Below are 14,242 nucleotides of genomic sequence, written 5' to 3'. Positions count from 1 at the left end.
CCTTGTACTTACCAGGATGTAGTCTGACCACTTCTCTCGTGCAGCACGCAGGGCTGCCTGTCGGAGTTTCGTCACGTGAGTGAATCGGGAGCTTGGCCAATGTTTTGGCCCAAATTCTTCTGGGTAAGACGTAGCAAAAAAAACCAAAAGAAAGTGACTGCAACCCATGTCTAGAAACCTATTGCGCTAGTTAGAAAAATAAAAAGTTCCCTTACTATCTTCTTTCCAAAATAAAAACAGTGTTAGAGTCACCTCAGGCAACCCAGGAGCGGTTTTGAGAGAGAAAGATTCCAAGTTTTGTGCTGGCATGTGTACACAGGGCACTGGAAAACAAGCAGCGCTGCAGCGTTTTGGGCTGACCAAGTGACTGAAAGCAAAACAGCACCATCAAACACACCCAGGAGTTTCTTCAGCAGCAACAGGCCCTGATGTAAGCAGAGGTTACACCACCAAAATGGGCTGAAGCTGATTTACCTCATCTGACCCTCTGGTAGAAAGTCATCTCTCCTCTGCTACAATCCAAGTTTAAACTATAAACACAGCTTCCTTGAGCCCAGTAGAATCAACAGAACGGAGGATGAGAAGATGAAGGCAATCTGGATTCCCTTGGGGTCTGGGCATCACTAGCAACTGTTAACACATCCTGCTAACAGCTCTTAAATCTACAGACACCCAACGCCCAGCCCCAGGGGCCCAAGCACGTGAGTGAAGTTACCCACATGTCTCTGTTCTCAGGATCAGGTCCAAAAGCAAACGCTTTGTTACAAAGATGGAAGGAAACACCGGGACAGAGCCCTATGTGGAATAACAAGTCAGGATGTTGAAACAGTGCCAGCGTAAGCCAGTGAAGGAGCTAAGAATTTAAAAAACTTCTGACAGAACTTTAAAAAGTCAAGCTTGATAGGATTAAGAAAACTCAATATCAACGAAAGGATTTTAAAAGTCAATATTACAAGCATTCCCTTTGGGTTTGTACAAGAGCCTCACCACTGCACTGAGGACCGCGAAAGTAAAAACAAGCCTAAAGAAAAGGGAAAACAATGTACTTTTCCCTGATGGAAGAACTAGAAAACAGAACAAAAAAAGGAACAGCTTATCTTAAAAAACAAAAAGAGCAATACAAACCAAACACACACAGTTCTTCCTCTTTGAAATTCTGCATATAAATAGGTGTTGCTTTTCATTCCTTATAGGAGGATGCTCTTTAAACCTACTATCGTATTTCAAAGCAATGATCCTGCAAGTCATGCAAAGGCATAATATGCTGAATTAAATCTAGTTCTCTGGCTCAGAACTTACTGAGAATTCGATGTCTCGAACAGAACTTTCATAGACACTATGGGAATGGGCTACGATTTCTCTGCTTCCTTGAAAATAAAGAATGACAGTTTTTATTCCCTGTAGTTTTTGATGTGATTTGTTTTCCAGGCACAGAGAGCAGCTGCAGACATTAAATAACTGAACGGAAAATATTTGCTAAAGTTCTGCACGAGTTGTTTCACCGAAGTCAGAGACCTTTTTATGGGCTCCATAAGGACACAGTTTAAATGGGACAGACCCGCCTCCCCCCGCAAAATCTACATTTTAAGTACACCTCCTTATTTGAGACCAGAAAATCTAGAAAACCGGAGATATAGACCAAACAGTCAGCCCCTCACTGCAGTACTCACTGGGGCTCTTCCATCGGTCTCCACTCCACACCGTGGTAGAGGTTCTGCACGTTCTTCAGCCACTCTTTAAGGATTGCTGTGGTGTTGTCAACATTGTGGTCAGTGGCCACCCTGGAAAAATGAGAGCACAAAGAGCCCCATTAACACACGGTTTAGGTCCTTCGCTTTTTCCCAGCCAGCAATTGAGTCAAACAGAGGCACGAGCTATTTATTACAGGCACATCCAGTTCCTGGAAGAACTCGGGGCAGCTCCACAGAGGTGCAAGTCCTTGTTTAAGCACAGAGCAAAGCCCAGATTCCCCACAAAGCCAGAACGCGGGCATCCTTGCACATCTCTCCCCTCTGCTCATCTCCTCCTGCCTCATCGAGACCACAGCAGCTTTAGCATCAAGCAGGTACAGGACTGAATTCTGTTCTTAATGACCACACGGTGAATTCTCCTTGCCAACTGTCACCATCCCTGGGAAGGTTTAAAAGACGCATAGATGAGGCTCTCAGGGACGTGGATTAGAGGTGGACTTGGCAGTGTGAGGTCAACGGTTGGACTTGATGATCTTAAACATCTTCTCCAACCAAAACGGTTCTATGATTCTAGCCACGTCCGTTTAAATGTCCAGTTCACCCACTGGGAAAGACACGACAGGCCACCACAACATGAATGGCCGCAGGTAAGTTATTATAGCTGTGAAGATCCTACCTCTAGAGGCACCGGGATTTTGTTCTGCTTGCTGTATTGTCCCCATACTCTGTGTTTAAGCTGAAAAGGCTGGGGCTCAGAGACGGCTACTGTTTCCTCACATGGAGGTTCTAAGTTTGTAAAAACACACAGAGGAGCTTTGTGCAGATGCTGGGCTCTCTTAAAACGCTGCAATAGCACTCAGTCTCAAACAACGGGGTGGAAGGAACCCGCCTGCTCCTTCCCCCACCCTCCCCAAAAGCAGCATCTGAAGAATGTTGGTTTTTTTTCCTCCTTGGGGTTGAGTTGTGTAGCTGCACAAACTGGAACAGGATGCACAGATCCATGTTCCTGATGGGAATCACATGGAAACGCTCCCAAAGAAGCCAGGAGCTCATCAGCACAGCCCGGCTCCTCATTCCCAGCCTGCGCTTCCCTGGGACCACGACTTTGCAGATCCGACACCTGGCCATGGTAGATCCCACCGAAAATTCCCTCCAGCCAAAGGGCTGCTCATTTTTCCCTAGGCAAACGGCAGCACAGCCCCATGGCAGGACACAACCTGTGCAGCCACAGCTCCACTGAGAATTTACACCTTTAAATTCCTCTGGGAGTAGAAATACTCCCAAAAGGTCTCGTGGAGAGACAGTAAAGAGGGTATGGAACACATCCCCAAGGGGAGGATGCTGGAAGGCTGTGCTAAGCCCCTGTCAGCTGCTCTTAATCGCCTCTCTTGTCCTTCAGCTCCAGAGACCCAAAGGCATCTCCCACAGCATCCTCCATCCTACTTGAAGTCAGAGATACCTGTAGCTGGGAGGGAAGAAAGGAGGGAGGGGAGACACTGAAGGGAGAAAGGGAGCACATCCCAAACCCTAGAGCTACTCCAAACTATTTCAGGAAAATACCTCCACCCCAAGTCATCGTGTGATCCTCCAGACGAGAATCAGACCATGAACCCTTTCTAGCTCATGCAATGAGAGGACATCAATCCTGTGGGGTTTAGCCTGGTTTAATTTAAAAATAAAAGGAATCAAGAACGCAGAAGAATGCAATAATTTAAGGACAGGAAGCTTATTTGTTGAGTATTTATTCCTGTCTAGCAAAGCAATAAATAAGGAAAGTTCAGCAAGTGAATGAGGGTTGGTTTCTTTGCTATTAGCTGCTCTCCCATGCCAGAGCAAGGCTGGGTTTAGTCATAACTTCGGGGTTTGCTTTTGACCAAGACCCTGGGTTGGACTGCACTGCAAATCTAGCTTCGCGAGGATGTTTAACTGAACTAAACCAGTCAGTGTTGACTTGGTAGAACAGACTAGTGTCTAACTTGCTCCATGTATTTCACAGATCGCAGATTCCACCCCAGTCCCTGTTCTAATACACTTGCTTGGGCTTCCTGCTGCCCTTGCGCATTTCACTGCTCTTGTTCAGCTTTCCTCCCACACGCCAGCTGCACAGTCAACAACTCCAAAATTCCTAAAATACCAAAGAACCGTGAAAACGGTTTTGTTGTTCATTGTCATTGCTGGAGCTGCAGTGGCACCAGGAAGCTCCTGCCACACAGTAGGACCACACTGCAAGTACGTGTCATGCAAACCAAGCAAAGATGATGGTGGCCTTCCTGAAGAACGTCAGAGTCCATCTTACACCACAGAATCACAGTTTGGGTTGGAAGGGACCTTCAAAGCTCCCCCAGTGCCACCCCTGCCATGAGCAGGGACATCTTCACCAGCTCAGGTTGCTCAGAGCCCCGTCCAGCCTGGCCTGGGATGTCTCCAGGGATGGTTCATCCACCACCTCTCTGGCTGGTGTTTTACCACCTCTTTGCCAGGCCCAGGCTAGTCTTAAAGATCTTGCAAACCCTTAAAGTAAGCCTACAAATCCTAGAGTCTGGTGTACATGCCCGTTTTTCTCATCAGGCCCCATCCCAGACCTTCTATCCTTGTGTAAGATCAGTGGGGACAACCAGATCCCATACACCTGGGGTTCTCCATCCTGCTCCTGGTAGGGCAGCATGCTCTTCACACAATCCACCCCAGAAGACCCCAACACCTGACAACCCCCAGACAGACGTGAGACACAGGAATCTCTACATCTACCCACAAGGAAACTGCCAGAAGAAAAATGGCATTTTACTGCCCAAGCTGTAATGGTGGTGTTATTTAAAAGGTAAATTCACAGCCCAGTAGACCTTTAACAAGGACATTGATGAGACAAAACTGGCGCAAATACCTAACTCAAGTCTCCAGGACTATCCACCCAGCAGCATTTCTAAGCCCAAGAGTTCTCAAAGGCAGTAAAATTTGTCACACCCTGGACGAAACATGCCCTATGACCAGCAAATTGGCAAACCTTTGTTTTTCCAGCTTGGAGCCTCAAAAACAACACAATTTAAAAAAAAACCCAACAAATGACTCAAGCTATTCCGAAAAGTAATTATCACTATTAGTCTCTGAACAATTAACATTTAAGATCAAACAAAATTTGCGCTTACTCCTATTTTAATATCTGAACCAGTCCACCTATCCCCCCGGAAAAAAAATAGCAGCTATGGTATTTGCGTTATCACTGTATGGAAAAGCAGACACTTCTTTTTTTCCTCCCTTTTTTTAAATAACAACCCCCGCACAAGAAAAAACAGGCAAATAAAAATATGAGCAGGACTTCCCACTGGCAGTGAGAGCTCCTCAAGCCATAAGAGGAACATCAGGACATGCCCCATCGTACACACTTCTGTAATAGTTTGTAGGATGTCAAGAAGTTGAGTAGACAGTTAAAACTTCATTGTTCTAACTCAGATGGACCACTTGGATTCTAAATCCATTTTGGAGACTCATAAGGGCATTTCTGCTGCAGATGTCACCACCGTCACTGGTGGTCTGTTGTCCATGGTGCACATCTCCTTGTTTCTGGAAAACTGAGCGTCCTTTCCCTGGGTGAGGACAGTCAGGAAGGGTTGAGATGCAGGGATGGAGTAGTCAACACTTGTGACAGGGCTGGTACAGTGAGACGAGGCCATGGGATGAGACCGTAGGTGTGATAAACCAAGGGTAAGAAAGCACCACATGGAGGACACTGTTGGCAGCATCCCGTGCTGACTCCCCTTGGGAAATGCTCCTGATAGGTGAGGTAAATCACATTTTTGGAGTGGATTAGTTAGTCCCCAGACTACATCCCTGTGAAGGGTTCTTCCATCCCAGGTGCAGGACCTGATGAAGTTCAGGAGATTCCCTGCAGGCACCTCTCAAGCCAAAGCCAACACACTCCGCCTGCAACTAGTTATTGGGGGAGACGACTTCAACAGCAGGATTCCCTCAAAAGAGACCAGTTAGATCCACAACCTTTGCACTAAAAGGGAGGCAACTTCATGTTCAAGAGCTGATTAACAAAGGCTAAAATTTAAAGAAAAAAGGTCTCCTGCAAGATTTACAACCTACAGCCTGTGCGACACAACCAGTTAAGGTTGGTGGAGTGACAAGGAAAAAACAACAACGAAATATATATTAAATTCCTGCCACTCTTTTCTGAAGATAAAGCTTAATAAATTCAACTGGAACAGCTCTACAGATGGACACACCTATTCCAGTAACACGGCAACTTTTTCCATTCAGATTTAAACCTATTTCCAATAAATAGAAGTTAAATTTTAGAAAAGCTTGAGCAAGAATGTTCATATAGGGGCTTATGTCGGTATAACTATAACCACTTCAATATTTACTTTGGCTTTAAGCAGAAGTCTTACCATGGACACAAACCCTCATTGGCCATGTTCAGTAAAGTAGCCCCCTCCCAAAAAAACACAAGTACCGCTAATAGCGGAAAAGTAAGCGCAACATTAAGCTCCTACTGTTTTAGTTAAGTAACATGTGAGCAGTAGCACAGGAGGAAAACTGCTCCTTTTACAGACTGCTCATATATTTAGCCTGATAATGTCTGATCAAACTATGTTTGCAAGAGGGAGTTAATTTAGGCTTCGATGGTTCTCCTCCTGTTTTCCTCCACACCCTTGAGAATAAAAATCACCCTTTATTACTCCTCCACATCCCAGCCTGCTCTCCCAAGCTATTTACAGTTTATTTACCTCAGGCACTAGGTCAGAGGAAAAAAAATCACCTTCACCATCTGTATAGGAAAAGTACTACAGGACAAAACCAACCCTGTGTGCCTCTGGTTCGTCAGAATCTGGGTCACCTCGTAACACAAATTGTGGGAAACTCTATGGCCAGGGGCCTGCAGTGATTTTGCTACTGAATTTAACATTTATCAATTCTTCCCTTTGGCAAACAGGCAGGGAGAAATGGCTTTGAAGAGATGTAAGTACTTCACATTCAAGAAGTGCATCCTGCAAAGCAGAGCCAGAACTGGAGGCAGTCTCTATGATTCTATGGAAAATTAAAGTTCCTTAGAGGTTCCTTTCCCATCCTGATGATGTTTCAAAGACTGTAAAGGCTTGAGGAGGGCAATGGGTTCTGCCCCCATCCCAGTGTAACATAACACAGCAAAAAAATGTACACAGAGAATGGATCAGCACTGTTTGAGTCATCTGCTCCCAAATCCTTGATTGCTACGAGAGCCAAATTCAGCCCCTCAGGTCCAAGCGGCCCCTTCCCATCGCCCTGCCAAGCACGTACCATGGATGACGATGGTCAGGGTGCTACTGATGGCTGGGGCTGCATTGAGAATGGCTCCCAGGAGGAGGACATCCTTGGCTTTCCAGGGTTGCTGCAGGACTGAGCTGGGCACGTAACCAAGTCCCAGGAAAAGCCACAGATATCCAGTTTAGCCATCCCTCTCGCTTTTTCTCCGCTTGCAGCCAGAGATCCAGTTTACCCACCAGGCTTGCTATGGGATGTAGTCCAAGATTGAGTTCCACTGAAACAAGAGCCATAAGTTGGCCACGTGCCCTAAATCTGCAGAGCCTCGTCCAAAGCGAAGCCCAAAGTCAATGGAAAGCCTGTTAGCAGATCACTCCTAACAACCATAGCACAGAAACCGGTGACAAAAGCACCAGTAGCTCCCCTTGGCCATCCTCCACAAAGCAGAGCAGCAATAAAGCATTCAGAGAGACTCTATGTCTCAAAAGAAACAGCGATGGAGGAAGCATATCTCTGCATGCCAGAGATACCCAAATACTCAGGTTGGACCTTGAACCCCTCCGTGCCCTCACATGTTTGAAGTAGCAAGACAGAATAGGAAGGAGATCACCTGCAGAGCCCCATCTTTCCTCTTTTATTAGAAATAATACAGACTCACAGGCTATGGCAGCTCGGACCCTGCTCTCTTACTGTTGGTTAAAGTTTGGCAAGGTCAATTGACCTGCCACCTTCCAGCCTACTAAAAAAGGCTGAATTCTACAGTTATTTCTAAGAAGTTTCCTCACACAAGCATAAACCCTCATGGGGAATCTGGCTAGTCTGGGATCTCCAGAGAAATCTAGGAGACAAAAAGGTTCTGTCACTGTCACCAAATGGCTTGGTCTTTGAGTCAGAGCTGTGTCCCCCACTCTTGCTATGAGGGCTACAGCCAAAGCTGGTCCCACCCGATGTTTCCGGAGAGCTCAGCCCTCTAAAGCAGGACTCAGCATGTTTGTGAGAGACTAAAGAAGATAGCAAGGTACTTTTGGCTTTGTAAGGGTCGCTAGAGCCCTCAGAATCATTTAGATGCTGCAGCAAAAGCCCACTTCAGCTTTCAGTCACTTTGGGCAGCTCCAAAGGCCGTCTGGTCCAAGCAGAGAACCGAGCTTAGTGTCACACAGACCGATGACTGTGCTTATTCTGGAGGTGAATTCGGCCCTGCCAACAATGACAAAAAGGAAAATAAAATCCAGCACTGGAGTCCTAATATGAGTCCCATACACATTTGGATTTAGATTTCCCAAAACAAGCATTAAATTAAGTAACAGACGAGTCATTTCTCCCTGTCTTTGTGTTTGGATGCTGCCAGACTTAGAAAACTAACTCAAAACATAAAACCCACCAAACTAGGAAACACTGCGGCTGGGAGAGCCTAGAAGAGAAGGTATGGATCCTAAAGGGAAAAAAAAAATTCAAAACACGACAGAGGCAAAACACTTTTAAAATCCAGCGAGAGGGAGTCTGCCAAGGCAGCGGAGAGCTACCAAAAAAGCAGCTGTACTATTACAATGGCTTAAGACAAAGCTTTTGTAGGTCTGGCTCCATCACCTTCCTGCCAAGAAACAGAACACACTACTCACCCCGCGGCTTGATGCACAAGTGAAGAGCTGTTCAGCACCCAGCTGGGCAGTATACCCAGATTTCCCAAATTCTGGTGTTTTATTCCAGCTGTGAAAACGTCCTTCTTTACCACACAATAACAAGTGGCATTGCTACTATTCATGACTTATGTTCTCCAGCTCAGCACCTTTCCCAAAATTCTGCAAACCAAGCAGGGTTCATTATATTTTTTCAAGCACTCCTGCAGCAACAGGCAGGTATGAGGCTCTTGTTCACCCAGCACTGACCGAGGAGGCTCAACTAATTAACAATTTTCTTTTAATTAGAAACACTCTGTTGCTTTGTAGATATTTTTGTGTGTGCCTGTCCTACCTTGCATGCATTAATCTGGGACTTGACACCTCAAATCCTGCAGATACCAACAGATCAGGGGATAACAAAGCTGGTGAGGGGCTGGAGCACAAGTGTGATGGGAGCAGCTGAGGACCTGGGGGTTCAGCTGGAGAACAGGAGCTGAGGGGAGACCTTCTGATCTCTGAACTGCCTGAAAGGAAAAGTTTCTTCACTAAAAGGGCTGTTGAGCATTGGAACGGCTGCCCAGGGCAGTGGTGGAGTCACCATCCCTGGAGGGGTTTAGAACACACGTAGATGTGGTGCTTAGGGACGTAGTTCAGTGGTGGACTCAGCAGTGTTGGGTTAACAGTTGGATTCAATTATATTAAAGCTCGTTTCCAACCTATATGATTCTATAACGCATCACGAGATGTCACCGAGCTATCTCACAACAACGCAGTTCAGCGCCTGCGAGCAGATTTAAACCTTCCTTGCCACCACTTATTTTACCACAATTATACTCACACAATTAATAAAGCCTGATCCTTCAGGCCCGAGTTCAAATATTGTTTAAGCATTTAATCAACTTGCTAAAAATCTGAATGTACGCGTAAGACTTTTTGGCTTCATGGGGACTTGGCATTTGTTCTAGGGTTTCCATAATTAAGGACAGACTTTTGGAAGTACCTTATTTTTTAACCACTTTAACTTGGTCCCCCAGATGTCAGCTCCTGTGGAGAGATGGTCTGAGCCCCGAGCAGTGGCAGGAGTTGTGTGGGAGTGTGGAACCAGTAACAAGAGCAGCAACACTCCCGGCAGGGCAGCTGGACAAAAACAGGACCTCACAGCCCAGGAATGCAACAAATAGGTCTCTTCTCTGACTTTTTCCCTATGCCCTTCAGCAGCTTGTGGATAATGCATTTTGCTGGCAGCAGCAGCGATTTTAAAGCCTTCAATGATCTTCCAAGGCCAAGGGAATGATTCACAGATGTACATTATTGCATACATACGTTGAAACACACCAGGATCTTGGCTCTTTCCACACAACTTCAAACCAGACATGGGGAAGAAATTTTTTTTTACACCAAGGGTAGTGAGAGCCTGGCCAGAGAGGTGGTGGATGAACCATCCCTGAAGACATCCCAGGCCAGGCTGGATGGGGCTCTGAGCAACCTGAGCTGGTGAAGATGTCCCTGCTCATGGCAGGGGTGGCACTGCGGGAGCTGGGGAGGTCCCTTCAACCCAAACTGTTCTGTGATTTTATGACACAACAAGGGAAACAACATCTCCCCAGAAAATCCATCAGGCTGAGGCTGCTTATGGTTCTCTCATGCCCATAGTTAAAAATCCCCATGTAACAGCTTCTTTGGTATCTGTGTGAGGGGAATTGTCTTACAGTGCAGCAGAGGTTCTGACTGCTCCAACCCCAAGTTCTCTCTTAATCTTACTTTAGTTCTCCCCACGGTCACCCTGTTGCAGACAAAGCTTTAGAAGCAATAAAAAAAAACCCAAACCAACAAAAAAACATCTGCATCTGGCCTTGTCAATATTTCCAAGCAGACTTGGCTTCCAGGAAACAATTCCCATAAGGAAAGCCCAGGAAATCTCATACGCACAGGATCAGGGCTGTGACGAGCCTCTGAAATCAATTTGCTCAAACAAAGAATTAACTACATCAGCGCTGTAATTTCTGAGGGGATAGTTTGTTCCCACCAATGCTAATTGAGACACCAGCTAATGCAGCTGTTCAAGATTAATGAAAGTGAGTAAGCCACTGGGAAGGAACACTGGTGTTTAGAAATATTCTTGGCTCTGCTCATGCAAAATGGATAGGTTTCTCAAAGAGCAGAATCACCTCAAATTTAGGTGCCCAGCACCACTGATTTTTCAATGGGCACATTGAAGATGGACCCATACCACATTACCAAGGGTCCCCCAAAATAGGAACATCTGCAAAGCTCTCCATCTCCGTACCAAGCTGGCAGAAGAACGAGCACAAGGCTCCCACTAGACACCCAGTATTGGAGTGAAAGGCAGACCCAGTTTATTGCACCCAGTGGCTTACTTTTTTAATTTAGTGGTGTGTTTTGTTCTGTTTTTTAATGTTTTTTCTCCCCAAAAAAGTTAGAACCATGCCCTGTAAGTACTGGTAAGCACACAGCGCTTACCTCCCAGCCCGAGATTTCATCCTCAGGTAGATCTTACAGTTCTACATACACAATACTGAGATTTTCAGAATGGAAAAAGTAGGTTTTGCGATCAGGAAAGAAAACCTAATACCTCTCTACATCTTCCTTTACCTTCCCTTGACCCTCACCTCCTTTCCAAGATTAAAGGTCCAAAGCTTGTCAGTATTACTGCAGACCAACATCTGTTTTGCGACAGTTCTGGTATGGATGGACAGACTTATTTTCCTTCAAAGTAGGCAACAAATAGTGGAATATTTATTTCACTATTATTTATCTCAGGATTACCCCACCCTGCAGAGAACAGGCTTAGCTGAACACAGCCAGGTTATGGGGTTGAGACAGTGTCCTGGTTTTGTTAAAAACAAGTTTCTCTTTTAGTGAATTTGCCTGTCAGCTAAAGCCTTCATGTCAGCTGCATTTTCCTGGAGAACCCAACACATGTTTTGGTTAAACCTAGCAAGGGAATGCAAACTTATTGATAAGCACGGATGGACATCTCGCGAGGGGGGCAATGAGAAAACTGATGACCGAGAGACTGACCAACGGTGAATAACATTCCATTCACGTGAATAATTCATATAAAAGTGGGAGATCACGAGGATCTCGCCCCTTTTCCCTTTTTTTCCTCATGGCCGACATTAGGAGAGGACCTTGCTGGTCGTCCCTGCGCACAGAGGCCAGTGACAGACTGAATCCAGCTCCGGTTGGCTACAGAGTCTAATCCAGGACTTTGGGTGCTGGCTCTGCAGTTGCTGAGACTTACAAGATTGGTTTTGTATATTTTGTATTATTTTCTCTATTCTTATTAGTAGCATTAGTAAAACATCTTTAACTTTTCCAACTCTCTTCTCTCTGTCCTTCTTTCCCTCCCGATTGCCTGTCCTGAGTGGGAAGGGGGGAGAGGGAGGGGCAAAAGGGGGAAGTGGGGGGGAGAGGAGGTTAACAATGCATCTGCCAGGGTTTGATTGTCACCCCGCAATCCTAGCCCTCAACAGATAATTGGTGTCCAACGTGGGGCAAGAGAAAGGGGTAAACTTGGAGATTTTTGGCTTTTCTACTGCTCTGACGTACCTTCCAATTTTCTTGGCACGGTGCCAACTCATAGAGTTGTGATACTCGCGCGTCTGTTTGCTTTGGATATTATTTAGTGGTATTAAGGCAAAGTGAATTACATTGACTTAAAGATGTTGTGGCATGAGTTGTATCAGTTATTTTCTACATTGTGCTCGCTGATCCCATATCTGTGTTGGTGTTTCTTTCTGAATCGAAGTATTCATTATATAACAACAAGAAACTGGACAGCGGTCATGATGATTCTGTGTGGTATGGCACTGGTTTATTTCATTATACTGCAGCCGTTAATGAATTTCTACTCGCTTCTGCTTTACCTTGAAAAACCTCCAGGAGAGATTAAAGAGCAGAATGGCTCTATATTTGCTAATTGGACAAGCGAATCTTTAGAAAGGCTGACTAACAATACTTTTGTGTTTTCGTTAGGACAGTTTGCAAATGTTTTAGAGAACTTTGAATATCCTTGGAGGTTTGATAGAACTGTGATGGTGTTATCTGGTTTGCTGAATGTGTGTCAGTTTGTGTTACTGTTAAGAGAAATGAGGTTCAATAGGAGGTTTGTGTCTCTTTTTAGTCCTGAGATTTGCGGTGCGCCTTCGGAAGCTTTAGCAAAAAGCACTCCTGGCCGCTCGAGAAAAGGCAAAACAGCCAAAGCTGCTGCTGCAGCCACTGCCCCCCCAACCGCGGCTTCGCAGGCTGAAGCTACAGCTCCTCCGCATTGCTCCTCTGCCAAGGTCGCTGCAGATAACACCTCTCCAGCCTCAAAGGCTGACAAGGCAGCCCCCCGTCTTCACACACTGGGCACTGTTGCTGCTGTAACCACAGTAATCACTGTGACAGTCATTCAGACTCTGAAAATGAATCAAATGATGGTGAACCCATATCAGCATCAGTTGCTGGTTGTAAGAAAGTCACTAGAAAGACCACTCGTGCAGCAGGTGATGGCACACGGCCAACATCAACCCAAGGGGCATCATCAGGACAGGGAGGAGATGAAGTGACCACCACTCGGTCCTTTTCTCCAGGTGAGCTGAGAGACCTGCGAAAAGACTTCAGTCGTCGTGAAGGCGAGAATATTTTAACCTGGCTGCTGCGATGCTGGGACACCGGGGCAGAAACAATTGAATTAGAAGGTGGTGAAGCCAGGCAGCTGGGATCTCTGTCAAAAGATTCCACCATTGATAGGGCAATTTCAAGAGAGTCTAATGCCACTACTCTCTGGACCCGACTCCTGCAGCTATGAAAGTCAGATTTCCCTACAAGGAAGATTGTATATCCAAGTTAGGGAAATGGAATACTATGGAGAGAGGTATCCAGTTCCTGAGAGAATGAGCTGTGCGAGAGATCATCTATCTAGGACCAAACAGCCAAGAGGGGACAGACCCAGATAGAATCAATTGTACAAAATCTATGTGGCGCAGATTTGTACAAAGTGCACCACCTGCATATGCTAAGTCATTGGCAGGAATGGTCTGGTCAGCTAGAGGTGCACAAGAAATTAATGAAGTGATTGAGCAGCTCTGGAACTTTGAGTACAGCCTTGCTGGTTCTCTACGGGCTTGTGTCTCCACTGTGGAGAAACTGTGTGAAAAATCTGATGACCGGTTTGAAAAGCTGCTGCAAGAAATCCAAGAGCTCAGAGCAGACTCGTACCGTTCACGACCTGCACAAACCTATGTTTCAGCTGTTAGGAGAAGGCATTTCCAATCTCGAGAGAGAGGGCAGAGACAGCCCACAAAAAGAGGTTCACTGTGGTTCTTCCTACATGAGCAGGGAGAAAACATGAATAAGTGGCATGGAAGGCCTACCTCAGAACTTCAAGAACGAGTACGTGAGATAAAAGGAAAAACTCCTAGGAAGGTGGCTGCTCCAGTTTACAAAAGGAGCAGAAGAGATTCTGATGCTCTTGAAGGAACCTCTAATTCACACCCAGAGACTGTGCAAAACAGGAATTAGAGGTGCCCTGCCTCTAACCAGGTGGAGGAAAGGGATAACAGAGTTTATTGGACTGTACAAATACAATGGCCTGGTACAACACAACCCCAGGAGTACAAAGCTTTAGTGGACACTGGTGCTCAGTGCACAATAATTCCTTCTGATTATAAAGGAACACAA

At 45.8% G+C, this 14,242-nt stretch overlaps 1 protein-coding gene across 8 annotated transcripts in view; it reads right to left on the bottom strand.

Moving 5' to 3' along the window:
* LOC139825424 (procollagen galactosyltransferase 2-like) overlaps window positions 1-14,242 on the bottom strand; it is a 162,200-nt gene that overhangs the window by 16,485 nt on the left and 131,473 nt on the right. For 5 of the 8 annotated variants that reach the window (XR_011736758.1, XM_071802908.1, XM_071802907.1 and 2 more), the window contains 2 exons: window positions 1,300-1,781; window positions 13-119 (listed from right to left, as the gene is read on the bottom strand). Coding sequence is in view for 6 of the 8 variants with exons in the window: in XM_071802908.1 (XP_071659009.1) it covers window positions 13-119; window positions 1,300-1,331 (139 nt within the window). In the remaining 2 variants the exon portion in view is untranslated. Of the gene's footprint in view, window positions 1-12; window positions 1,782-14,242 lie in introns of all 8 variants that reach the window. The other 3 variants (XM_071802909.1, XM_071802913.1, XM_071802910.1) reach the window with 3 other exon arrangements.

This window comes from Patagioenas fasciata (genome assembly GCF_037038585.1).
Source record: "Patagioenas fasciata isolate bPatFas1 chromosome 6 unlocalized genomic scaffold, bPatFas1.hap1 SUPER_6_unloc_2, whole genome shotgun sequence".
In the NCBI taxonomy this organism is placed as follows: Eukaryota; Metazoa; Chordata; class Aves; order Columbiformes; family Columbidae; genus Patagioenas; species Patagioenas fasciata.
The sequence above is the reverse complement of the archived record's forward strand: the minus strand, read 5'-3'. Positions and strand labels throughout refer to the sequence as shown.